This window comes from Micropterus salmoides, unplaced genomic scaffold, assembly GCF_014851395.1.
Source record: "Micropterus salmoides isolate LMB-PRFRI ecotype aquatic unplaced genomic scaffold, ASM1485139v1 Ms_hic_scaffold_20, whole genome shotgun sequence".
Lineage (NCBI taxonomy): Eukaryota > Metazoa > Chordata > Actinopteri > Centrarchiformes > Centrarchidae > Micropterus > Micropterus salmoides.
In genome coordinates this window covers 3,741,744-3,769,449 of record NW_024041151.1, presented here as the reverse complement: position 1 = coordinate 3,769,449, position 27,706 = coordinate 3,741,744, and the positions used below count along the sequence as shown (strand labels likewise).

General features: G+C 41.4%; 2 protein-coding genes across 3 annotated transcripts; one reads left to right on the top strand and one right to left on the bottom strand.

Moving 5' to 3' along the window:
• Positions 1-131: 131 nt before the first annotated feature.
• ash2l (ash2 like, histone lysine methyltransferase complex subunit) lies at positions 132-12,261 on the bottom strand. Of its 2 annotated transcripts, XM_038733829.1 has the most exons (17): positions 12,175-12,261; positions 11,532-11,598; positions 10,830-10,975; positions 10,638-10,726; positions 10,451-10,545; positions 8,618-8,713; positions 7,394-7,489; positions 7,220-7,295; positions 7,013-7,030; positions 4,289-4,388; positions 3,617-3,834; positions 3,334-3,501; positions 869-1,062; positions 702-794; positions 519-617; positions 368-427; positions 132-278 (listed from the first exon to the last, which is right to left on the bottom strand). In XM_038733829.1, exons 1-17 carry the CDS (start codon positions 12,231-12,233, stop codon positions 171-173), a joined length of 1,782 nt encoding a protein of 593 aa, XP_038589757.1. In that variant the 5' UTR covers positions 12,234-12,261; the 3' UTR covers positions 132-170. The 2 variants fall into 2 exon arrangements, with proteins under 2 accessions (XP_038589757.1, XP_038589758.1); XM_038733830.1 differs by lacking the exon at positions 7,013-7,030.
• Positions 12,262-19,361: 7,100 nt separating this feature from the next.
• pnx (posterior neuron-specific homeobox) lies at positions 19,362-20,883 on the top strand. The gene is made up of 2 exons (XM_038733395.1): positions 19,362-20,139; positions 20,233-20,883. Exons 1-2 carry the CDS (start codon positions 19,911-19,913, stop codon positions 20,688-20,690), a joined length of 687 nt encoding a protein of 228 aa, XP_038589323.1. The 5' UTR covers positions 19,362-19,910; the 3' UTR covers positions 20,691-20,883.
• Positions 20,884-27,706: the final 6,823 nt, after the last annotated feature.

Sequence of the window (27,706 nt, the reverse complement as noted above, 5' to 3'; positions counted from 1 at the left end):
AATGATGATATGCAGCCATCCATTATTAGCTTGGTGGAACCATTTTCACAGCTCATGTATTCAGTTTCAACTTCCTGCAGCGTGCGGTGCTTTCGTTTTACCACTGAAGGTGGAGCAATGTTTTGATTTTTTTTTGGGGGGGGGGGGGGCGTACAGAGGTCAAGCTGCCTTCATCCTTCCCACGGAGGGCTGCGGCGTCCGTCCACGTCCGTCTCCACGTGGTACAGCATGTCAGCCAGCGTGTGTTCGATCACAGCTCCCCAGCCCATGTCGCTCATCTGAGACGGAACAAAAACAACCACAGCAGATTGATCAAAGCTCAGGTTAGTGTGAGGTTTGTAATCTGAGGAAGGACGCGAGTCTTTACCGGCTGGTACTTCACGTCCTTTGGAGGGTGTTTGAAATGTGGACCAAAATTGACCGACACCTGAAAAAAAAATAAATAAAAAGAGAGTTCAGTTGAGCGAACATAACGAAATGAAATGAGACGGCAGAGGAAACACAGCAGGTGCACTCACCGTGCAGCTCTTGTAGAGTGAGATGGCAGGGAAGTACATGCCTTCAAACAGGTTTTCAAAGGCAACACCTTGGTTTACTCCGTTTTTATAGAATATCATCTGAAAAACAGGATCCACGAGTTAACAGAAGCAAACTGCCTGACAGCTTTTCTAACTGGATTTGACGGGGAGACGTTTCCTCACCCTGCTGGGGCTCGTCGACTTCAGGCTCTTCTCTGCTTTGTCTACGTAGTCCTTCTCCTCAAAGTACAGGTAGCTCTTGAACTTAATCAGCGCCTGAAGAGACATCAGATTTAAGAAAGGACGCCGGGATAACGACAGCGTGGTTGTCAGCGTGCCGCAGGCGTTACCTTGTCCTTGTACGTATCAGGCAGAGCCTTGGCGGTCTCTGTGGCGTCAGGCAGCTCTATGAAGAAGCCCAGCGTGTCTCCCTGACCGTAGCCCGAGGAATAATGCTTTCCTACCGACTGGTGGAACCGCGTGCCCTTCTTGCTGCGCCACGAGTAGCTGAACTTGTCGTAACCCAGAGGGGCCTGCAGGTTGCCTGGGATACGAAGAGAGGAAAGTGTTTTAACATATCAAGAAGTCACCGTGCAGACAGACCTTTAGAATAAATAACTAGTGTGTCGTTCTCAGGAGCATCTGCTGGCTCCATCTCATTGCTGGTACCAGCTCAGCTCAACTCGCTTTTAGTGCCGTCTGTTTTCCACTGCAGCCGTAGCCACAGCACAAAACTGCCGTGACATAATCGTCCTCGCGACACACGGCAACCAAACAGGAGCGTCCGCACCTCCTCATTTGACAACGCCGTGGTTTTGCAGGCATCCATAATAATAATAATAATAAAGTACAGAGAGCCTTGTTACAGTTACTGTGTCACAATCTCCGGCTAAACTATCTAAAAATGGCGGGTTTGTTCAGGACACCCCGTATGGCGTCTGCAGTGTTTTTCGTGAGACAAGTCATGTCATTTAAATCAAATCTGATTTAGCTTGAAACGCGGCTCCTACATGTACAAACACACGGCGAAGTGAAGGTACCGTTACCTCCAAACTACTCAGTTGACGCCAACTACGCTCGTACATGCAATAAAACCTTTGTGAGCAAAAAGAAAATACTTTATCAATACATCTGTTCAACAAGCTCAACATGTAGAAGGTGTTATTAAAATCTGCTCCGCCCACAGTGCACAGCTAACGTTAGCTTGGCAATCAACCAAGTGTTCAACAAGCTCAATTGAAAGCGGTCTGTCTAAGGTCTGGTGCTTAGGGCGCCACGTGCCTTAAAATTTGGCACGTTCTTACCTGCAGTGAATCGAAGCAGAGAGGAGGAGGAGGAGGAAGGACTGATGCCGTACTGCAAGAGTTCAGTGTTTCCTCTATATGCATTTAGAAGCAGCGCGCAGTTAGCTAACATCTCCCCTTCAGACTGAGCTGAGCAGCTTCTACAGCAGCTAGTTAGTGATGCAAACTCGTCCTTTTAAGCTGATGAGCAGACGTTTCTTTTTGGATTTTAATGTGCAAATAAAATGCACCTCAGAAGGGAGGAGGTTTCTCATGCTGCCTATTTTTATATTAATGTCTACAGATAAATGTCAGAAGCTGTAAAATGAAGACACAAAAGGCAAACATGAACAGTCGCATCAGGTCATATTAACAGGGTTTTTAGGGGTGATGCCCAAAACATGCTGTGCCATCACTGTAAAATCAATGAAACCAACCAAATTACTTTCTCCAGATCTAAAGGTTGTAGTTCCTCCAGCAGACTGATCTTTGGGTGGTTATTTATTATCTGCTCTAGCTTTTCCAATAATGGCCCAATATGATGTGAAATTGCACTTGCTGTTCGTCCTGCCCTGCTGCTGGAAAAGAGGAGACACTGGAGTTTCCTCTTAAACTGTGAAAAACATCATGATAGGGGTGAATGATTTTGGAAAATAATCTAGTTGCGATTTGTTTTTAACCAATATTGCGATCACGATTTAATATGAAATTAATTTTTAGGCTCTTTATCTTCTGTATTATTCAAAATGGACAAGCAGTAAATCAGTGTGCAGTCTGACCAACACGATATTAGATAGATGAAACTACACTGTTCTTTCTTGTGGGTCGCGCCTGTGTTATGATGAATTAGGTAGAATTATTATTATTATGAGCATAATAATGGTGGAGAAATATCACATTATAATTTTCTTCTTCGTTTCACAGATATTTCCTGAGCTGACTGGTGGCTGTGTGCGTGACGCAGGCGCCGATCGCCACAATACGCTTACCGTACTGCACGTGTCTTTCTGTTTTGCATTTTTCCTGTCCGTCAAAGCGGCGGATGGCCCGACGATTTCACCCACCACCAAGTTACCCGCGGGTTTCCCCGTGTGACACTAAGTTTCCGTAGGGTCAGCTTCTGTCAAGCTTAAGGCCGTTTGGACAACAACAAGTCAAGGTACAGCGTCACGTGCGAAGTTGATGCTCCGTCTGCAGACTGCTTTACTCTCGCATGTGACCAGAGCATAATCGCAGCCTTTGTGATTAGAAAATCGCAAATGCGATTAATCGTTCAGCCCTAGTTGACGACATGTTTGTTTGGCTGTCGCAGCCTGCACTGCGTCTGCGTGGCTCTTTGACAGCATGAGCGCAACAACAGCAGCTGCGCACGTTAAAGCATCGTCTCGTTCTTATCGGCCAAAATTTTATTTGCCCAATATTGGTCGACAATTTATCGGATCGCAGCTCTGCTCGTCTTACTGAGGCTGCCTCGTCTAAGCTTCTCATATGAAAGTTGATTTTTATGTAAATGCAGAAGCGCTTCCACTGACCGAGTGGTTGAGACCAGCCGAGCCTGGCTGCCGTCTCTGAAGGCATGTCTTCAACGGTAACCTCAAAGTACCAGGAGCCCTTCCGGACGCCGTGGGAGGCTCGCACCATGGAGTAGCCCTTCTCCCCGGTCACGGTCAGACGGTCGTCGGAGATCTTCAGCTGGGGCGCTGCGACATGAACACACACTCATTTTTTTTTTTACAGATCCCAGAAACATGAGACAAACTTGACCTTTCAAGGTTAAACATCTAATCCTAGAGATGTGTTTGGAGCTGTGAGCACCTCTGTCGTGTAAGGCCAGCAGCACCCTCTCATACAGACAGGCCCGGTACAGATCCCCAGGGATGGGTTTGCCGGCCCAGCAGTCCAGTTCCAGCTTCTCCGGGTCTGGGGCGTGAGGATCTGGTTCTGCCAGGATGTAACGGTAGCCATCTTTATTAAAGGGGTGCTCTAGTGGGTAACCGTGAGGAGGCAGGCGCTGGGCCGAGAACAGAGGGTCGCTGCGAGGAGGGAGGAAAAGGAGTGTGTTTGGAATCTGCACTGATATAAAAGACCAAACGTTCCTACTGACAGGTGTTGTCTCTGTGTGCCAAGGTGACCGATCAACTGATGAAACTGCTCCTGTTCTGGAGAGTTAACAAAAACATCAGGCGCAGCTACAATGCCTCGAGAAGCAACGAGCTCACGTCCCATAAAGAATTGATTATTTCTATCTAATTAATCTGTTTTGTTTATGCAGCTTTTCTTTCTTTCTTTGTTCATGACGCCTGTTTAATTTTGTTTTGTTGAACCTGAGGCCAGATTATGATCTTTTGCTATGATTGCTAATGTTGGATATTCTCTCTGTCTGCTGAAAGTGTCAATAAAATAGATATTGTATATAAAATAAAATTAACGGCAGCCATTTTGACAGGCACAACAGAGCGTGTGCGTGTTCACTGTTGGTTTTTATACCTTCGGGTTCTCTTTGTGGCTCCTGCAGCAGCGCCCTCCTGTTGCTGCTGCTGTTTACGTTTGGCCCCTCTTCCTTTTCCTGGACCAGGGGCCAAAGCACCTTCAGAAACACAGGACAGATTATATAACATAAAGAAATGCGCGCAAGCGAACACACAGTCAGTGGCAAAGGCAATTTACACTTGTTAAATCTGGTGGTCATTCTGGAAACTGTAGTTTTTATTGTGTAATTACAAGGTGATTCTAATGTTTTGTCCACCCCATCTCTGCAAGTAGTAGAAGACTGATTATTTAAAAATCTTCTCACCTCTGACTTCCACCTTCAAGAGGGTGGGATTTATTAAAGAGCTGTTGCACTACCTGCACTCCAGAGGCTGACAGTGAATTCAGGGAGAGGACAGAGGACTAGATGTAAAAAGCCAGTCCATCATTTTAGACTCTTAGGCAACTTATTACAAGTTCAGTTCCACTTTACTGTCTTTGAAAACCGTCTTTTCATCATCTGTCACAACAAAAATGCCAAGACACACACACACACACACACACACACACACAGAAAGTGAAAGCAGGTTATTAGGCGTGGTGTAAACAACGAGGAAATAGCAGGCACAAAAAGACAGAAATTAGTTTGCGTGGCCTTTTCCAAACACCGTCAGCCTCTTACAGTACAACAGGTAGTATCCGCTTACCAGTAACTCAGAAAGCAAAGCGCCGGTTGAACAACAGCCAAGACGGAAACACAATTTCTCATATCTAAGAAAAGCAACGGACTGTAACTGCAGTGTCGAGTCGGCTAGTTCAGATATTTTTCTTGTGGAAAAGAAAGTTGTTCCACGTACATCTGGGACGGCCTGCAGTTATAGATCTAAAGGAGGAACTACTGACACGGCTGCCTTACTGTATATCTGCACATGGGGAGGATCAGTCATTTACAACATGTACATTTATATTTCAAAATGGGATTCCTGGTGATTTTTTAAATCCTTCAAAACCACAAAAAGGCGTCACAGCGAAGTCTCAGGAGACGTTTTGCACATCTCACGTCTAATATAGCGTAAAACTAATTAATAAAACATGTTAGGTTCTCCAGTCAGTGGACGCTGCACAGAGGCTGCTCACTGCTCCCTTGATGGATGGGTTAAATGCAGCGAATGGATTTAACTACATGTATGTGTACATGATCAATAAAGTTTACCTTCCTATAGCCCCGGCTTTTACTTGCTTCCATCACTGAACTCACGCTGCCTACCGATGGGACAGGCCTTTAATTCATTTCACCCAAAACTGTCGCTCAGTAAAGACGGGAAACGGGCTGCTATCAAACTGTTGATTTCAACCAGTATGAATATTACTTGTATGAATGTGAGGCTATAAGATAACATTAATTACAAGATCAGATCAACCATCAGAACCTAACTGGTCTGACGAAGTTTAAATATTTATATGCACGATCTGGCGGGCTTTAAAAAGTTTTATACATCCAAAGAACTTCTATAAAAACCAAACCAGGCTTCTAATTGAGACCTGTGTTTGTCAAAACCTGTAGCTACTATCGAAATAGAAATAGCGATTTGAAAGAACACGGTGACTAAAATGTTAATCATACAGCTCATCTGACCCGTTTCAAGCACGAGCACCATGCGTCTCCTGTTACGGTCCCACTCGCCAATCACAGCGGGCACAGGGCGTGTACATTTTACAAAAACAAACGAAAACTTGGGATAACGGCGTCGGCCAGACCAATACAGGCGTCGGCCGTGCCGCGGTTTTATCACACTGAAGTGTTTCGGCAGCGGAGCGTTTAGCCTACATGTTGTTAATGTGTCATTCTGTGTGCTTCAACTACAGATAACAGCTCTCTGCAGACTAACGTTGCATAGCCACAGGGAGCATTTCAGAATAAGAGCGTTTTGTCTGTCTGATTTTGCTTATTTGTTCAGTTGTCCTTTATTTTTGTGCTTCTGCCATGATTAAGTAGCTACGTAGTTAAATTGTTTCTTTTTTTGTCTGTTTTTACTGTGTTTGTTCTTGACGTACGGTGGGGAGTCTGCAAAGGGTGTTTTATTTTGAAAGTCGACCGGATTCTCTCTGCTGTTCTGTGTCTGACTTCCTGCCCGGTAAATCTGCTCTGTGCTGCTTGACGCGGCTTCTGTCAAAAACAGACCGGCAGTGAATATTGACCTTAAACTAAACTTCTGGCAGAAAAATAGCAATTAGATTTTTTTCCCTAGGCACACCAGGCCAGTACAAGGGAGGGTGTCTAACTGGGACTAGGTTTAATGGAAGTTTGACACAGGAGAGGGAAGGCAAGATGAGGCTAATTAGCACTGGATGAAAGCCGATGGCAAATCAAAAGTGGCCCTCTACTCTCACACATGTGGTGTTACGGAGGACAGACTGTGATTTCAGAGAGGACACTTTTTAAAAAAATTTTTTTAAAGGGATTTCAGAGCCCGTTAGCAGCCAAGCCAGAGATGACAAAGTCCACGGATCAAAGGGGGTAAAGGCGAGGGAGAGGAGGGGCACCAAACAGATGCAGAGAGCAGACAGGGAGGAAACAACTGCACGTGGATGAAGTTGCCCACAAGATGCTTATTGAGGATCAGTTTGGGGCAGACTGAAGTCAGATTGGAACATCAGGGCCAACTTCTATCCAGGGGGTTACACAAGACACAAAAACACACAGCTCATCAGCTCCAGATGCCAAAAATACCACATATTCACCTGAGAAAGTAGATCCACCTGGAACACAATGCACAAAATCGCCATGGTCATCACTTTTATCACGCTCTTATTCTCAGCGCTGGGGAGCTTATACAGGCCAGTCAACCCCCCCCCCCCCTTGCTAATACAGAATGTGAAATAACAATCTTTTAAAAGTAAATGTATATCGTCTTCATGTACAGCTGAGATTGTGTGTTATATCCTTACCATTCAGCCCACCGGCCGTGGGAGCAGCAGTGGTCTGTTTCTGTGTGTCATAGGAGGGTCCGATGTTTCCCAGGTCCTACAGAAGAGCGACAGCAACTGAGATTATACTTCACATGTACACAAACGTTCTTCGGTTCCTCCGGCAGAAGCCTTCTCTATGTGCGGCGTGAATACCTGGTCCAACAGGCCAAATTTGGGGTAGTCCTCCTCAGGGTCTTTACTGCCAGGGTCGGGGTGTTCCTTCACCAGGAAAACATCCCGCTCTTTACTCTGGAAAATAAACAAAAGTACTATTACTATTTACTAGCGCTAACGTTAATGAGCGATTAAACTACAGTCTTTGACTTATTCTAAATATATCTGCGAGCTGCTCGTCTCTAGTTACAGTTGGCGCGTCCGAAAGGATTAAACCAGCGCGGACTTGTGAATAAACGCGAGCTGTACAAGTACCTCACACGGCTTCCTGCTTAAAGTTCTCTAACGTTACTTTTTTCTTTTGACTGTGAAACGTTAGTGAGAAATCTCAAAGTTGCAGGTCCTCCTTGTAGACCGTCATTTATTCAACAGCAGCGTTTCCTCTGTGTCACTGTAACATAGAGGACGTGTTTTAGAGCCAGTTGGTGGTCAGGAAATGGTTTCTCGTGGCTTTGGAGAGAGTTAACAGTGCTGGTAAAAGGATAAACTAGATGTGAATATGCGACATAGTAGAAAGTAGTCATTGTGGCAGATTATATGTAAGGTAATAACTGCTGCATGACATATATATACATATATATATTTAATTATTTGCCTATGTAGGAGAGCCCTGTTTATCATTATCATCATAGCAATGACATTAGATATGATAGATGTTATTATTATTAGTAGCAGTAGTACTATATGGGTCATTTTTATAGTTTCTGTTTCGCTGGATCCCCCAGTACACTTCAAAGTTTATAAGTAGTAGTAGTACTCATATAATTTAATTAATTCAGACATTTGACCCCTTGATATATTCTGTTGTACTTTTATTTACTTTTAGTACTATTTATAACCATAACAAAGTTTATACTGCATTATGTCATGGTCTCAACATACCAACATTTTAGGGACAATCTTTGTTTATGTCATGTTTCTTAAAATAAGGGGAAAAACAATGTTAAAACAGATTTTAAATATCTCAAATACTGAAATCATTATCGGACTTAGAAATCCCACATGGGTCGGGCTCTAACTACTGGTGCCATATTGTTTTGATCCATGTGGGGGTTTCCTCCATAAAGTGGACTTTAAACTCAGGAAGGCAACTAGCTAGAAAGGGTGACACACAACACTGGCTGCCTCCACACGGACTGGGTTTCACATAAAGCAGCACCTTCTAAACTCTTTGTGTTTCTCCACTGTGCGCCACAACGTTACCATCGTCTTCACTATGTTGTTGGGCCAGGTGAGCTTCCCCGGTCTCTGACGCGTTGTCATGCACTCCCAGAACTTGTCAATGAACGGTATGATATCCTGCAGAGAGACATGAAGAGAGTGAAAAGTATTAACAACTTCGGTACATCAGGAGTTTCATAATCCCACCAGTTGTGTTTTGTTTTCATAAAGACAAACAACTGCTGTTGTGTTGAACTAGAGATTCACTGATCTGACTTTTCAGTCCAGATATCTGGGATTAAGGTACCGGCCGATGCAGAGATGCTTCCTAACTCAGAAAAACAAAATAGCTGGTTGCGTTATATTTTGCAGAGCTAAAACACTGGCGAGAAATACTTCCAAACTGCTGAGCCCTTGTTTCTGGCCGCCTCCATGCAACGTTAGCTCTTCTGGCATGCAAATGTTCGGGTCTAGCAGCGCACTGCTGATGCCTCGACCCCCTTGTCAACGAGAACCAGCTATGTGTGTCGGTATCAGATTGGTGCATCCCTAACTACGACACACATATGGATGTAATGCAACATTCATTTAAAATTCCAACTCATACCGACTTAAATAAAACATCAGTGCATCAGATCATGGTTGCAAATTTCTTAAATTTAGGTGCACATTTATTTTATTCTTTATTTTGTTCTTTTCCATTTACATGACGCTTGTAGTCATCAGGATCCTGATGAGTGTGTGAAAGTACGACCACATCACACTAAGGCTGGACAATAAAACAGCAACAATAATTGTTGCAATATATATATATTTTTTTCCAATAACATTATAACAAATGTTCAATAAATATTAAATAAATGTTTGATCTTTATTTTCTTGATGAAAAAGGACTGAAAAAAGCTTTTACTTAATTTTACTCATATTTTGTTGACTAAGATTTTTTCATAATTGTTTTGAATGTTCTGTTTGGCTTCAAGTGTTGCCCATAAAGAAGAGTTTAAACCACAATTAACCATCAGGTTTCTTCAACTTTCCCTCAGGAACAAAAATCAGCCTTTAAACTCAAAAGAAATAACGATTTGATTCTTACTGTGATAAATATCGATATCAGAAGATGTGAAACTTTTCATTGTGATAACAGCCCCTTTCTGCTAGTAATAAATACAAGGTCTCCCTCCTCACCCACCAGTGCATCTATGGAAATGTCCCCAAATCCTTGTCGTTGCTTTTAAAAGTTTTAAAAGGAAAGTGCATTACAAATAAAATGTATCTTGTATAGCAAGATGTCTGTGAAGATTCTCAGTCATCCAGGTCATAGTTATCCAACGAAGGTTAAAGTCAAGGGCAACTGGACTTGGTTGAAGATACTGGAAACTCATCACTTCCCAGGAAACTGAACAAATGTAACCTATTGGCCTCAGGTGAAGATACCAACGATGGTCGTTCAGTCTTGGCCACAGGTAGTCTTAACGACTGTAACGACGGTCGTCACAGCAACCAGGAACACTAACGAACCAGCGGTATCGATGACCCGGGATAACGACCCCACTGAGGTTAAATAGCTGAGTTTCCCTGCCAGTCAGTCAGAACTGAAGAAGTCCTTTGGATGAGGGACGAAACGTCTTCCAGTATCTTCAACCAAGTCCAGTTGCCCTTGATTTTAACCTTCGTTGGATGGATCATTGGATGTTTTCAAAATTAATATTCTGTAGGAACACACTGATTATTTAGGAATTTAATAATAGTAGGAACTGCATAAATCTGCTCTTTATGGTGGACAAATCTGGACTCAGTTTGTGATATCATCTTCACCAAACGTCAAGTTAAGTTTATTTGAAAAGCCCACAACAGCATCAACAAAAGTTTGCGCACCTTGTCTTTGGAGAACATTGTCTTTGGGTGCTCGTCTTGTGTTCTGGACCGCCATGTCAGGTTCGCCAGGGCTGTGAGACACATCTCCTTCAAGTCTAAAACACAAAACGTAACACTGGTTTGTGAAAGACTGAACACAATATATCAAAGTTTAAACCCACTGTTACGTTATTTTCAGGTCACCTACTTGCTTGTTTCCTGAGGAAGTATGTGTTGCCGCTGTGATGGCACACGTTGCAGTGAAACACATAATTAGTCATGAAGGGAAGACAGGTCCTGCAGGGAATGAGAAGGATAAAAGGTTGTATCATGAAAACTCTCAGTGAAGTCACATAACTGCTGATATTTTACTGCCCATCAAACAAAATGATGCACATACGCGGTGTCAATGGCAAACGTGTCTGCGGTGAACCACTTCATACACAAGGCACACTGCAGCTCCACGTCGCCCAGCTGCCTCCCGCTCTCCTCATCTCCGGATCCAGTCAGAGCATCAGCAGCCTCAGAGCCTTCACCAGCTGTTTCCTGCGAGAAAGAGACACCTCATCAAAACAGCTTGTGTGAATTATAACAAAGCAGCCGTGGACAGCGTGCAAACCAAGTCAGCTACACGGACAGTTAAAGGTTCAGTGTGTAAGTTGCGGTGGCATCTAGTGTTGAGGGTTGCGAATACCAACCAACGGCTGCTCTGCTCTGATCTAAATGATACGTGTGGTCCTGTATTTGTCCAAAATTCACTTTTCTTCTTACTACTAACAAACCAGACAACTACCACTTTCTTCTTTATAGTTATTCAACATAGTGACAAAACACACTCTGTAGAGCCGTTTGTCCATTTCGGCTACTGTAGAAACACGGCAGCGCAACATGTCAGAGGACCCGCAGTGTATGTAGAGGTACTAAAAACATAACGGTTCATTATGTAAGCTCTTCATACATCACCTAAAACATAGTTATGGATCTTATATTGCCGACGCTCCTAAATATTACACACAGACCTTTAATAGAAAACATCCAAAGTACAAACAAAGTCTTTTTAATATATATATATATATATATATAATGTCTTAACAAATGTTACCATCCCCTCTTTGCCGTTTGATGATTCAGTATCCATGCTGGTGGGTAGTTCACCAAATGCAGCATCTCTGAAAGGCAACGGAAAGATCAACACATATTCACCCAGCTTCATATCATATCATAAAAGGATTTGTGCAGTCAGAAATCAGAGAAACTGGACACGAAATATTTAAAAACACCGGTCCTATTAACCGGTTACTTGTACAAAGATGCATCTTTCAGTAACCATTAACAACAACTGTATAATCAGTGCACATTAGTTACCGGTTTTGTTTTTAAAAACGTCTCTTGTTCACCTGCCTCTTCGTTACTGTCTCTACTCATCAAGTGTCTGGCGTGAGGAGTTTATACGTGCGAGTGTCAGAGGGACAAATCACGTCCTCATAAAGCTCGCTGAACCTTATTAGTTTGCCAGTGACACTAAACTTTCAGCTCTTTTCTCTTTCCAAAGAGCAGCTAAGCTGTTAGCCTGCGAGCTAACGTTTCCCTCGGTGAGTCTGTGGCGCGCTAACGACAGCTAGCAAGGATGCTAACAGCATTTTAAAAACAAAGAGCGGATCTGTGGTTTATATACTGACAGATAATCGCAATCACGTCCGACACATCTGCAACAGTAACAAATACTCAGTATGAAGGAGTCTTACCCGTCTCCGGTCTCCGGTTCGGTTGTAGCAGCAGCGCCCAGCTCTCCTTCAGACGCCATCTTTCAAATCAATGAAAACACAGAAGTATCGCGAGATTCAGTTGGAGCATCAACTTCCGGTTTGCGCCGTGTTTCTGCTCAGCAGCGACGCCGCAGGTTAACTTGTGAACTGCATTCACAACAACAACAACAACAATAATAATAATAATGTCCTGATGAAAACAGACCCCTTTTTCCAGATAAAAAACGCCTAAAATAACAAACCCAAAATGAATCAGGAATAACTAGATGCATAATTCTGGTCTCCTTTGAAAAGTCAGAAGCTACGGAATATGAATCCATTGTGTATTAATATGTTTATTTTACTTTTACAGACTACATGGAGAAGCAATAAAGAAAAAATCTGATATTTTTATCCTCCCCTGGTAAAAAAAAAAAAGATATATTTTGATGCAATAAACCATCAAAACCATCCTGAGGAAGCTTTTAATGCAACTGAATATCTTCTAATACAACTAGAATGCAATTGTAACTGTAAATCTGATGAAAATAAACTAAAATACAATAGTTATACAACATTTTCAAATATACCAGGCAAATTTCCATATTTTGGCAATATTTATTGTTAAAATGCTGACTTTTATTGATAGATATCTTTAAAACACTTTTTCAGTCCATACAACCAATTTCCAAATGACAAAACATTGAAATATTGATAAAAACAGGAGTATTCATCAACATTCCTGTCACCAAAAACACTCCCATGTTTACAGGAACATCCCACAGTGATGGGGGGTATCAATCGATCCGGCTTGAGCCGACCTTTGCATGTCGATATATCTCCAACGGATCGGCCACAAAATGGCAAAAAACACCGCATGTTCTCAAGCAGGCATGTTTCCTCTCTGCAGAAAAAGACAACAGCAGGCAGGCAGCTTGCAGGTATTGCAATAATCAAGATGCCCCTGTCTTAGACTCGGAGCAACAACATCGGCGGGTTTCTGAGTTAAAACGGTGAAAAAAAAATCTTTAAATTAACAGATACCTATCCCATAAGCTGTTTCCAATTTCTCTTGTCCAGTTAATTAGAAATCACCTGAACATCCTCATCTTTCTTTTTTAAAACTGATAATATTTATATGGTTGATCAAAACATCAATAATAAACTAGGAGACCGACACCATGCAGTCTAACACATTTGGTGACCTGAAAAAATAAAGGCTGGTTTATCAGTGGTTTAATCTGTACTCCACTTTCCACATATCTTGTCCTGCTCTTTTGAAAAAAAGAGAAGAGATTCACTGTAAGATTATCACAAAGACACAGCCTGTTGGTAATTGTCCAAACTACATGTTTGCTTAAGATCCAATGCAGATAAAACTGTTTTCTTACTCAGGTCGCTTTTGCTTTGCAACTCTGGGTAGATTTAAAGACTTGGCAGCTTTCCCTGCACTGACATTCTCCTCTAACTGGGTGAACATCTTAAGAATTCACAAATACTCGTGTAGAATGGTGTTTTAAGAGATGTAGGCCTATTAACTCTAACTGCAGAGGTCAGTTCATCCTTTGTCAGCTCTGCAAATCAGCGATGTATTTAGTTAAAATAGCCTCAAAAATAGTCAACAGAAATCAGTAAATCCTAAGAGCTCAGATTGTTATGACCTGGCTCAAAAGGCCACAACAAAAGGGAGTCACACCATGGTAGAAGTTTAACAAATTATGTTTATTTAAACCAAAATGAACCAAAGTAAGGCTGGTGCCAAAGTAAAGTGTGTGTGTGGGTGCTGTGATGTGCAAGAAATAATAACTATCAACTAAACAACATGTCCAGAAACCGAGGAAAAGGTGGAACCTGTGGAGGGAAACAGATGGTAGCAAATTAGGAGAGAGGTCCGTCCTCAGCCCAGCAACAAAAGGCAATTAGCCCAGGTGCCAGAGTTACTGCAATCAGTCTCAGCTCTTCACCTGCAAGGGATAGAGATTGGCCACACCCACACATGACCCCACAGGGCGTCACATAACTGAGTACATTTACTTAAGTACTGTATTTAAGTATACTTCTGAGATATTTTCAGTATTTTTATTTAATGCTACTTTATATTTCTGTTCTTCTTCATTTCAGATGCAAATATTGCACTTTCCCCCTTCATTTATTTGACAGTTTTCAGATTAAGATTTTACAAAGAAGCGTGTGATCAGTTTATAATTATAAAACATAATAGCTCTCACTTGGATCTGCTGGTAAATCTTACTATACTGATGTTCCTCAAATGTAAGTCGCTTTGAATAAAAGCATCTGCCAAATGAGTAACTGTAAAATATGATGCTGTGTTTTAGATTTAACTTCCCAAAAGAATACAAAGCATCTCCACCTCCAACCAGCTGCAACATTAAAGGTTACACTGCCTTTAATAAATAAATATTTCTCCCACTCCTAGATATCAGTATAATGTAATGTAAGCATGTTATTGGTCGAGAAACTGACATGTCGTTTAATTTAATTCTCTACAAAGTGACGTTGCTTTTATTTACTTTAAATGAATCTCTTTTTTTCCCAGTTGAATTATGATGAGGTGGAGATGAAGCTTGTGCTTTAGAGAAGATTATAATGTTTATGTGTAATGGTGGAAGCTGAGGTTTGCCTTGTGGGAGCTGGGTGTACTCGTAGTTTCCTCTCTGGATGATGGATTTGAGGTCGGCGTTTCTGCAGCCAGAAAGAGCAGCCGGTGGTTCTGGCTGAAACCTCACAACGTAGAAGAGTCCAAAGAATGAAAATCCATCTCAGATTAGGGTTGTGAAGATACACTTAGCTCAGGAGAAGTGTCGATGCACGGTATTGGGTTCATGAGAACAAGGCGAGAAGATATTTTAACACTAATTTGAATATTCAGTGTTGAAATATTTTAGTGGAGAGTCCTCCACAAGAAACATTTGAGCATGAAATACTTAATTTCCTGTATTCTGGAGAATTTTTCTGCACCAATTTACAGAGAAGATGTCTTTATTTAAATAGAGGGAAACAAAAAATTCAGCAGAACAGAATATAATGCAGTAATCAGCTGCTTGTTTTTTTTGGCTTGAGTTACTTTTTTGGACAATTTGTTTCTTCTTTATTTAAATTGCATTGCAGGTTTTCTTATTGTGCAAATAAAACTTTCTCAAAGCAAGTCTGGAGATCATAAAGGAAACATGAGGAAAAGACCTGCGTGGTGAAGCATCTGAAGTTTATTCTCACATGCTCTGTAAAGGTGTTGCACATGTTCTGCTATTCAAAAAGCAAACCCAAGAGTGATCATTGTTTATATTAACAGCACAGACAACGTTACTACAACACAGAGCAACACCAGAAGCACCTTTAGTACAGCAGGTAACTTCCACCTGGAAAGATTCAGGTTTCCTCTGAAGATTAAACCTTTTAGGAAACTTTGGTCCCCCTTTACTGCAGATCTGGAAAACCCATCAGACAACTCTTAAAGGATCCGTCTGGAGTAACTGAGCTTTCACTTAATTTGTGTTCTTTTCTTTAGATATTTGTCTGTTAAGTCAGATTGTTCAGTTACAGGTTTATGTTCTGTTGTAAAACATAAATTTAAACAAAAATCACAACATTTAAACTTTTTCATGCATTATTGTTGAATGTAAATTAAAGTTTGCCACCAAAGTTGCTTGAAAAAGTCACTAAAATTGCAAAAACATGCACCGATAAAGAGAGATTTATCTACAGTCTCGTCATGACGTTTAAATCCGCCATCAGGTTTTTGGATGTGCAAATGTCTTCCTCCCTAACTGCTTTAACCGGAACATTTCCATTAACTGTTTTAAGAGCGATATAAAAAGCTTTGTGATGACGTGAGACCACCCCACGTACGTCCTGAAAGTCAAACGTTATTTAATGGTTTGTGGGGCCGTTCCAGCACCAGTAAAGACACGTCGAGCACAAAGGCAAGTGTGCCGGCAGACGTCTCACAAAGGAGCCCGGGAATGCTGAGGGCACCCCTGGGTGTCGCAATAAATGCCTTTGAGCCGTTGAAAGGAAGATAATAGTTGTGTTTTCTCCTCCTCTTTCCCTTGCAATGGGGACACATCTGTGGCGTTTGGGATGTTATGAATAGGTGAAGGAATGAGGAATCTTTGTTTCTGACCTGATGTAACTTTGTTTAGTTATTTTTCTTTGAGGTTGTGGGGATTGTTCCAGTTTAGAGGTGAGACTTGGTCTCATTCTTTTCCAGTCCACCTCCCTTCTCTTCTTGATAAAAAATCTCGTTGCATCGCAAATATTTTTCCTATTTATTTTCATTTATATTCTGTGACATCTGTTGTTTAATATCTTAAAAATTCAATTATTAGCCCGGGCTTTTATTGGCTTCAATCACTGAACTCACTCTGCCTATATTTGCGACAGGCCTTTAATTTCTTTCGCACAAAACTGCTGCTCTGCAAAGACGGGCTTTCTATCAAAGTGTTTATTTCAACCAGTATGAATATTACATGTATAGAAATGATCATTTAGAGAGAGGGAGGGACTGCCGTAGAGAAGATGAAAGAAGAGGGTTACCATGAAAAAAACATTTTGATTATTTTGATGGGTGGACCCTAAAATAATATAAATGATAGGAGACATGTGTTCAGACTTAATGACCACTTCAAAGGAGGTGAGTCACCACTTTTTTCTTCTCTTTTGTTTAACTTGATGTTAGATCTGAATGAATAACACTTTGGTGCTCAATGTTTCCGTAAAATAACCCAAACCATTGAATAGTGGAGAATCTAACTGATGTACAATGTGAAGCATGCCCATACTGACAAAAGTTTAAACAGTTTAAAGCAACAAAAGCTTTTATACACCCAGAGAACTTCTATAAAACCAGACCGGGCTTCTAATTGAGACCTGCGATTATTTGTCAAAACGTGTAGCCACAGCAGGCCAGTAAGAGGGACAGGCGTCTAACTGGGAGTAGGCTTATTCTTTAAATCAGTTCTTACGTGTGTAAATGGTTGCATCTGGCTTTCAGACCCTTCATTTTGTCCCCATCAGGGCTGGGATTACCAGAACATCCTGCTAAAGATGTACTGGATATACTGTCTGCTTTGGTATCATCTGAGTCGCAGTGCAGAGTTTGTCACCAGATAACTGTGATATTTTCAAGTACTGCAGGACTTAAGTACACTTCTGGTACAATTTTCTGCTTCTTTATACTTCTATTAACCTACGATTCACTACTTTGCCTGGCCGTCACTTGTTGTTTTGCAGATTCACATTTTACCCACAAAACATGCAGCTTGTAAAATACTGTATGATGCGCTGTAAAAAACTTCAACATCATCAGTAATAAAAATCTGTATAACACTATGAAATGCATGGAACGATGCTTTAGCTGTAACGCTGCTTCAGGATTCCTGGAGACTCATTTAGAGACTTCCTCAGGAGTGTTTTCTGTCTGTCTTCTTCTGTTCACACCTACTTACATTTTCTGTCTTCATCATTTCTTCATCCCCTCATCCTTCTCTGCCCCAAGGTCTATCCACTTCCCCTTGTCCTGCAGAACAAAGCCCAGGGTCAGAGAGGGTCAAGCCTACTGGTGACATCTGCTAATTGTCCTGATGAGCCGGCCTCTCTTGTCCCCTCAATACCAGTTGCTCTGTAGGTGTCTGTAGCTGGGAGCACGCTGGCAGCTGCCACCTTCATGAGTTACCTCCACAGGATCATTTACCCCGCGACTCTGAACCCCCTGTGGACCCTCCTTTACGTCCTGAGGAATGGTCTCTCTGGGTATAACCAATAATGTGGATTTAAAGATGGGACTGTTACCTGAATTGTAAAGTTAATGAAGCAACTAGAGGGAGATTAATCTGCAGACACAGCCAGTTAAACATAAAGAGGCAGTGATGGAAAGTATTAACTCAAACACTGTACTTAAGTACATTTTGGTGTTCCACTTTTTTGTTACTTTAGACTTCTACTTTACTACATTTCAGAAGGAAAGGTTGTACTTTTTACTTCTCCACATTTATTTAACCGCCGTAGAAGTTACTTTACAGATTAAGATTTGACATAATCTCACGGACTGGCGGCTTCCCACATTTTTGACTTGTGACCACTCAAAGCAACACGTCCTTAAACTTAACGACAGAAATGGTCGAGTGTCATGTGTCCCAAAATGAAAAGCGTTGGCAAGTACCAGTCCAGCGATGGGGGCACCGGCACTTTACATTATTTAAGTCATGTGATGTTTAACACGTGGTAAACGTACTGTCGTAGTTTGGTTAGGGTCAGGAAAACATCGTGGTTTGGGTGAAAATAAGTACATTAAGTAAGTCACATCATCTACAAAACGTCATTTAACTTAAAACACGGCGCCTTTGACTTTCTTTCACACATGACTCAAACCTCAGTCTTCTGAGTGAAAGTCATTACGTTATTTGACTCTTCCATCCACGCCACCACCACTTACATGGACTTTGTCGCTCTTTATACCACGTCACCTGACTTTTTCTGCCTCTAGAAGTCACAGCTTAATAATCTGCAGCCTAATCGAGGCCAGGCTGTTTTATTTCTTCTGTCCCATCAATCATCTCACGACCCCTCAGATTTATCTGGTGACCCTTTGGAGGGACCTCACCCCTAGGTTGGGAACCACTGTACTAAGCTAACTGTGTATAAGGTAATTAAAACTATTAATCTTTAAATAGCATGTACTTGTCTTGTGTCAATGACTAACTCGAGTTTCTTTGTTTCCCTTGAAGTTGTTTTAAGGTGGGGAAACTGATCTTCCACTCTGTCTGACAGTATATTAAATATATATCGTGGATATTCAGCACATCAACCCCGACATATTCTGTGTCTTTGAAAACTTTGGGATCTGCACTGCATTTCACAATAAAGAGCTGTGTGTTGGAGCAAAGCAGGAGTTTGTATTGACTGAGCCACCAATGGTACTGATTGAAGAGGAAACCATCACTCCACGGTCACATAAAGACAATAACTCGTTGCTTTTCAGGCGTCTTGGTTCTGAAATAACCAACAGAAATGTCTCACTGTGTTGCACTCTGTAGAGTTAATACCTAAAAAGTGAATGTGACATCTTCATAAAGGATCTAAAACAGCAGAACACAGCAAAAAATCCACTCATTTAAGAACCAAAGAATATTTTTGCATTTTTCTTAATGAATTAACAAATTTAGTTGACTTATTGTTTCAAAAACAGGACAAATTTGAGTAAAATGACTAACAGTGATAGAGAAACCTGGTTTTCCTGATATCTCCAGCAGGCATGAAGTGGCTGCTTTGCTCAGATCGCTTGCAGCTATAAAGTTGCTAGTGGGCTGCTAATTAAACCCAAGTGCTTTGTGGGGATGTTGCACTCAACAGGACAAATGGCGCTATGGAAACTGGGACACAAGGGAGAAAAGGCGCAAACTTTCCCTTTGATAAGTCCATCAATTAGCATCACAACCAGCGTTCACGTGTCCTACCAGCGTAAAATCTCACATTTGCAAATAATGACAAGCCAAACCACAATGAGGAACACGGTGGGAAAGAAAGGGGGCACATTTTAACCAGATGCCGAGCAATAAATAACCAACTCAGTGCCCCCCAGCTGAGAGCGGACATTTACATTTTGAAGTGCGCATCAGGGAGTCCCACGGGGCCGGAGCGTGTGTGCGCGTCCGCACGGGAAAGACTGAGGCTGCGATTGTTCCTACAATACGCGTCGCTTCATTTGGGTTGCTTTTTGAATGAAATGTAAATTTGCGAGCGTGTGCAGAGGCTGGATATATAAAGGCCGGAGCCGTCCGGGCACAGACACCGCTACCTGCGTCCTGCACGGTCCACAGCGAGCAGAAATGAAGCCAGTTGCAGTCAAGTTGCCTTTAACCCACAGGACGCCCTTCTCTGTGGAGGATATTTTGGACCCCACCAAGTTTACAAGAAGAAAAATCTGCGCAGTGGAGGCAGAGGCAACAGGTGAGGCTTAAACTCTTTGCGGTCTAAGAAACGATCTAGACCTGTTTGTGGATTCATAAATTGATTTATTCATAAATGTCTGTTCCCTTTCAGGAGCTTCTACTCCCAGAGAAGAACCCAGAGAGCAGGCGCATCCTCCGGCAGGTGAAAGCTGCAGCCAGGAGGATGACGCTCAGTGTCCGGGGAAGCCTCAGAGGTCGAAGGCAAAGAGTCGACGGATCCGCACCGCGTTCACCCTGGAGCAGCTGCAGATCTTGGAGCACAGCTTCCACAGGTGCCACTACCTGTCGGTGCTGGAGCGGCACACCATCGCCTCAGCGCTGCGCCTCTCCGAGACCCAGGTCAAGATCTGGTTTCAGAACAGACGCACCAAGTGGAAGAAGGAGCGGCTGCCGGGGAAGGAGGCAGAGGAGGAACACGGCTTCACACAGTCCTTCTCCTCGCATCCTGCCGTCTGCTCATCTCTGACCTTCAGTCCTCTCTACTGCCAGCAGCGCACTCCGCTCCAGCTGTTTGCGCCTCTGCCGCTGGTGCCTTATCATCATTATTAAACGTGGTGCGCAAACCTGCACTGAGGGACTGAGCGCGCGACGGAGCAACACGAGCAGCTCGAGACTATGGCACTAATATCACTAATCAGCAGAGCTGTGAAAGTGCCCAACAGGACTGAGTAGGAAAACGAAATGATAAATATTTTTTAATGTAATTATGCTATAACTTATTTTGATAAACACTTTTTATTGCAGATGTTTTTGTTTGTTCCTTTTTTCTTATACAGGCCTCTTATAGGCTACAGTATTTTTGATTTAACCCTCTACTTGCCCCAACGCAACAGAAGGGATGTTTGACTTCACACAAAATAACTTGCTGGAACAAGTACAGTCATACATCTAAAGAAACATAACACTTCATATTTAACTTTTACTTTCCTCAAGGTAATATTGTGCAGTTAGGCTCAATGGTGGTGGTGGATGTTTTGCACCTCACTAGTGAAAACTGGTGCATCTTATAGTCTAAAGGGCCACAAGGAATCTGATAGAGGGTCTTTTCCTGCTGATATGGGAGAAGGGGTCCCATAATTAGGTTTGAGAGGCAGATCTGTGGGTTTCACCACTCAAGTCAACACATTTTTGCTTCATTTAGATATTTCTTGAACTAAGAATTATCTATATTTGCCATTCATGATGTACTACGAATAGCATTGTGCAAACTGTTAAGGGTGAAAGAAACGAATAGGGGAGAAATTCATGTAGGGGGGGGCGGTTGTGGTTCCGGGGTTAGAGCGGGTTGCCTCCTAATCGGAAGATCGGCGGTTCAATCCCCGGGTCCTCCAGGCTGCATGTTGAAGCCTCCTTGGGTAAGATACTGAACCCAATATGCCCCTGATGGTGTGTGTTGACTTTGGTGTGAGTACTTAGGCTCACTGTGTGAATGTGTAACAATGCTTTGAGTGGTTGAAAGACTAGAAAGGCGCTACACATAAAGAAGAAACAAAATCAAATATGTAAATACAGAAGTATATGCACTAAAATGTAGATATAGGCCTACACACTATGTGCGATCAAATCCAGTCCCCCAAAAAACAATGTTTACCATGTTCATTATCTTAGTTTAGTGTGTTAGCATGCTAGCATTAACCAAAGTGTTGGACGCGTTAACATGTTGACCTGATGATGGCGCTAGATGAAAAGTCAGAGTCAAAGTCAAAGTTTTTTCAGTTCATGCTGAGGGGAACATGAAGGTCTGAACCACATTTCATCACAATCCGTCCAACAGCTGCTGAGACGTTTCAGTCTGGACCAAAGAAGAAGACAAAACGCCATCACCATAGAGCTACACAGCTGCATGGTAACTGACTTATTACACAGAGAAACAGGACCATATGCATCTTCTAAAACAACGTTTCATGTTTCACATGCTGCTTGTTCTCACCTAAAAGGTAACACAGTCAGATTTCACTTTAAAGTTATAAACTCCTTGAACCCTCTTTAGTGTTTCAGATCAGTTTAACTGGTTTCAGATGAAGGTCAGAGTGCGTGTGCGAGACATCCTGACTGGTAAACTCCATCCAACACCTTCTTGGCCAAGTTAGATTCATTCTATAAGTATTTCAAATTTATTTTCAAAGACGCAGCCCCCCTTAAAATAACTACTCTTTGCTTTAATCTGTCTTAGAAACACACACACACACACACACACACACACACACACACACACACACACACACACACACACACACACACACACACACACACACATCTGTGTGTGATTTAGCACATACTCTTCTCCTCAGATGTCAGGGGGTTCTGAACACAAGATGTCCATCCATTACTGCAAATGACACAAATCAGTGAAGTATTTGATATAAATCATTAAAAAAGCCACGTTAGACCTCAAAACAGTACGGCCATTTGAAAAGACAAAGAAACATCAGGAGAAGAAATAACTGATTTAGCACCGACTCCAGGTGGAGCAAATTCTGAAATTCCTTTTACCCAATGAATAAATATCTTTAATACATTTTTAAGAAGACGAAACATTTTATTATCGGCCGTTTTCTGGCAAGCTGGTTGGAGCGAAACTGATCTTAAGCTACTTCCATCAATGAGGTATTGGAAACAGATGGAAGAAAACAAAGTGCTTGGTGAAGATAAAGGAGGCTATTATTACACACACACACACTTTATGAGCGTGAGCAGGGAAATGAGTCAACCTGTAATGGAAACAAATGAAATATTTTCTGCGTGATAACATGACTGATATGTGCGAGCGCTCAGTGCCTCACAGCTGGTGTCAGTCTGCTCTGTGGACCGCGGTCATCACATGATGGGCCTGCTGGGATTCTCTGACACTGAACATTTGTAAAACCAAAGTCATTGTTGGTGACTTTGGTTTAAGTCACACTGAATCAACAACAGTGACTTTGGTTTTGTCCACATACTACGAGCGATGCTGTCGCCCATGTTGACTGCTAACTGGAGGGAAAATTGAAAAGTCAAGGAAGTCAGCGTCGATTCTGTCCAATGAAAATTTGTTGGAGGTGTGTGAAACTTGTCGGCACTGTTGGGAAGGTTACTTTGGAAATGTAATAAGTTACCAATTACAAGTTACCCTATTTAAAATGTAAATCGTAGTGTAGCTATTTCAATTACTTTATCAATGCAGAGTAACTTTTTTTTACATTTTGATTACTTTTCTAAATAATGAGTGTTTCTAAAGACAGCTAGAAGGCGGTTAAACTGGCAGATGAGTGGCGCTGCAAATTACAACATGAGAATCAATCAACAGCATCAGAACAGCGTCAAACGTTACTAAACAGCTGTGGCTGGAAACATCAGAGGAAAACATGGTGCACATGAAAAACATGCAAAGCAACTAAATGAACATTATTAACATATAAAAAAATCCAACAAAATTCAGATGTAACCCCCGATGTAATCATGAACATTTTCATTAGTAACTTTAAGGGATTACAGTTACATTTATTTTGTCACTAATTATTATTTACTAAGTGTTTATTTCTAATATGTGTAACACAGAAACAGAAAATGTAATAAAATAAACAACTCAAAATTATTAAAGAACATACTAATAAATAAGTTAATAATAATAATAATAATAATAGTTACAGCCAAAGAAATCTTGTCAATTTTTTTTACATATTCCAAAATCACTGGAAAGAAGGAAAAAAATGTAATCCCACCCTGTGTCCACAAATCAAATGCTTATAAATAATCTGCCTGCATTCCAAATTAATATTTACACATCAACTTTTTCATATCCAAAAGCATTTAAAAATGTACATCAGTTATATAAAAAAAAGAAAGGAGAAAAAAAAGGAACATAAGACAACACATAACAACAACACTGAAAATAAACTGAAAACACTCATTGATTGTTCCTCCTTATTCATCCCTGTAACTCGTGAAACCACATCCTTACACCCAATTTTAAACTGATTTATGTTTGGACGTTGCTTTAGTTCCACACTGAGACTCTCCCACAGCCTTTCTGCAGAGTTTCCTTACTGAGACTTTTCCTGGTTGTTTTGAAATTGTGTTTCCCCCTTAAATTATAACCTCTCTCTATTTACATTACTCTCCAACACTGCACGTCGTTTAGCCTGTTCAGTGACGCACGGAGCAGGTGGGGAATCCGATCCAATCTGATGTTCGCTTGCTCGCTCCTTCACATCACGTCCTGATTGGGAACAGCAGGTGTACAGTAATCCTTACACATGGAAGTGGCTCTGTGAGGCTGCACAGAGGTCCCTTTATCTACATGCCAATGTCAGCATGCTCACATGCTCTCAATGACAACGCTAACGTGCTGATGTCAATAAATCATCAGGTCAAAATTTGAATCTGTCCAAAAACCTGCCCGGTCCAGATATCTCCTAACCTATTGGATGGCCATCTGCTGGTTCACTAGTGAATCACATTAAAGCCTGTTGCAAAGAACCTTGGTGTTTGGTTTGATAGTAATTTAAATTTCGAGCAGCACACCACAAAGCTTGTTCAAAAATGTTTTTATCAACTTAGAAATATAGCAAAAATTCAATATATGTTAACTTTTAAGGACACCGAGACCATTTTACACGCCTTCATCTCATCACGCCTGGATTATTGCAACAGCCTTTTCACCTGTTTAACCCAAAAATCTATTGATCGACTCCAGACTGTCCAGAACTCAGCTGCCAGGCTTTTAACCAGAACAAAGAAATATGACCACATTACTCCTATTTTAGCTTCATTACACTGGCTCCCAGTATGTTTTAGAACTGACTTTAAAATTCTATTGATCACTTTTAAAGCTCTTCATGGCCTCTCGCCTTGTTATATTTCTGACCTTTTAGTCCCATACACACCAGCACGTACCTTGAGATCCTCGGGCAGAGGTCTGTTGTCTGTTCCAGAGTCTCGACTGAAAACTAAAGGGGACAGAGCGTTTGCTGTCAGGGCCCCGAGGCTCTGGAACAGCCTGCCCGAGGAAATCAGGTCGGCTGAGTCAGTGAACTCTTTTAAGTCCCTTCTTAAAACATACTTTTATAGGAGAGCTTTTCCCGATCTTATTTGACTTTATTTTATCCCTTTTATTTTATTGTATTTTATGTATATTTTATATTTATTTTAAACGTGTATTTTAGTCTCTTTGTGTGTTTTATTGTTTTTACACTTGTTAAAGCACTTTGTAACTTGTTTCTGAAAAATGACAAGTGGTGGACATGAAAACTTAACTAAGATGTTGAACATGGTAAACATTGTACCTGCTAAACATAGTAGCAGCACGTTTGATGACTTTAATTGTCTTATTGTGTAATTAATCTCAGTCGATGATCTGCTGAAGGCGAGACGACCAGACGCACAGGATGTCCTCTGCTGACTTTATAACGTGACTCCGTTCACACAGGAGGAAATAATACTTCACTCCTCACATCTGGCAACAAATGTGACCCATCAGTGACCGAGACTGGACCGAAATTTAAAAGTGTTGTGTAATTATGACTTCATCTGGATATTAGTTTATATTATTTCTCAAGACAGTTAAATCCACTCAGATTATTTAAAAGCCCAGGAACAAACAAAGTGATTTAAGGGCTAATAGCCATGAAGCATGATTTTCAGGATTTTGGAGAGTCTGCTCTGGGAAGGCGGTCCAGTCAGGACAGGTTATGTTGCAGAGGGACATCAGACCAGGCGGATCCTTCACAATTACCTTACGTTTGACTACATGCTGGACAAATCTGAAGGTGACCCTGAAGTCTGAGCTGGTTTACAATAGAAACTTTACTATTAACCTGCTAAAGCCAGTCTTTAAAGATGCACTAGTTAATATTCGAACAATGCATTAAATGACTATGTGTAACATGAAAGAGGTAACTTGTAGTGAAAAACCAACAGAATTATCACCTGAATCTGCAGCTCCTCTGGATTTTATCGTCTCTGTCAGCTCTTTGTTTTGGTTTTGCTCATCAACCTAGTTTCCAGCAGCAGTAGGCAACTCTCTGTGAACTACCTGTCCGGTACCAATCATCTGACAGACACAGCTAGTAAATATAATGCAGCATTTACATTTAAGCCTACTGGACTTACAAAGTAAAGAAACACAGTGAGAAACACGACTCCAATGAACGCTAGGGTTGCTTTGTATCTGACATTATAAAGCTTGTAATATTTCTGTGTTGTTTTTTGTGCTTGTTCTGCTGCCCAAAGAAATGTGGGATGTCCCGATCCAATGTCAATGATCATATCAGCTTGAGCGTTAACCTAAGCCCGGTCCTTTGTTTTACGTTAACTGTCACACAAGTGTCGTAAACAGAAAGCACAGTTTGTTACCGGACGCAGCTAAAATCTCTGCACTATGGAAATTCACCTCAGAAATAAACAGCCAAGACAGTGAGCTAATCGGATCGGGACCGCATCTGCAGATGCTCGACATTAAATGACTGTGATTGGGATCGGGGGCCAAAAAACTAAAATCTATCAATGCAGGTTTTAAACATTGGCCACCACAAGCTGCTGGTCAGAGACAAGGGCGTCACTTTTTGTTGAAAAGTGGCTGGACGTAAGGGCTCAGATTAGGGGTGTGAGGATACACTTAGCTCACGAGAAGTAACGATGCACCATATTGGAGTCATGAGAACAAGACGAGAAGATATTTTATAACAATTTGAAGAAATATTTAATGCTGAAACATACGAGTGGAGGGTCTGGGGCTCCTCCCCCATGAGATTTTGATCATTAAACTCTTAATTTCCTGCATTCTGGAGGCATTTTCTGCACCATTTATGGTAGAAATCTCTCAATTCATATAAAGGGAAACACAAAATTCAGGTGGCATGTGACAATTCAAAATCCAAAAATTTAATGGAATATAATGCAAAAATCAGTAGCTTGTTATTTTTTTTAGCTTAAGTTACTTTTTTTTGGACAATGCACATTTGTTTCTTCTATATTTATTTATTTTTTGCATGTTTTCTTAATGTGCAAATAACCCTCTCAAAGCTTTTTCATTTGTTAGTTAACATTTCTTGTTGCAAGCTATTTTTCAGAACATTTTTAACTTATGCTTTCAAAAAGTGGTGGGAACATGTGCCCAGCGTCCCCAGGGTAAATGACACCTATGATCACACCAGACAAAGTAAGGCTGCAGAAGCAAAACCCCTGAGTGAACTGAGAATTTAAAATTGCTTTTGATTTCAGCCTTTCATTTGTAAAAAGAAGAATGTGCTATTTATTCTTTCAAAAGTTCCATAGTCATTTTTTTAAACCACCAAACTTTTGTAGAACTAACCAGCGAAACAACATCTGTTGCCGCATTATGCCCACACTGTTTACAACCTCGTATTCACTCCTCTTCAGTGTCTAGTAGGAGGCCAGCTGAGGTCCTCATGTCTATTTTTCTATTCAGAAGAAATGTGGAGCCTCTGCTTGTTTTAAAAGTCTTTCAAGTTACGCTTTCTATCATTTAATGTCCTCACTGAGGTCTAATCCACTACCCTCTGGTTGTCTTCTAGTCATTCTACAATTGCAAACCAGATTTAAATGTTTTTCTTTAATCTTTCTTT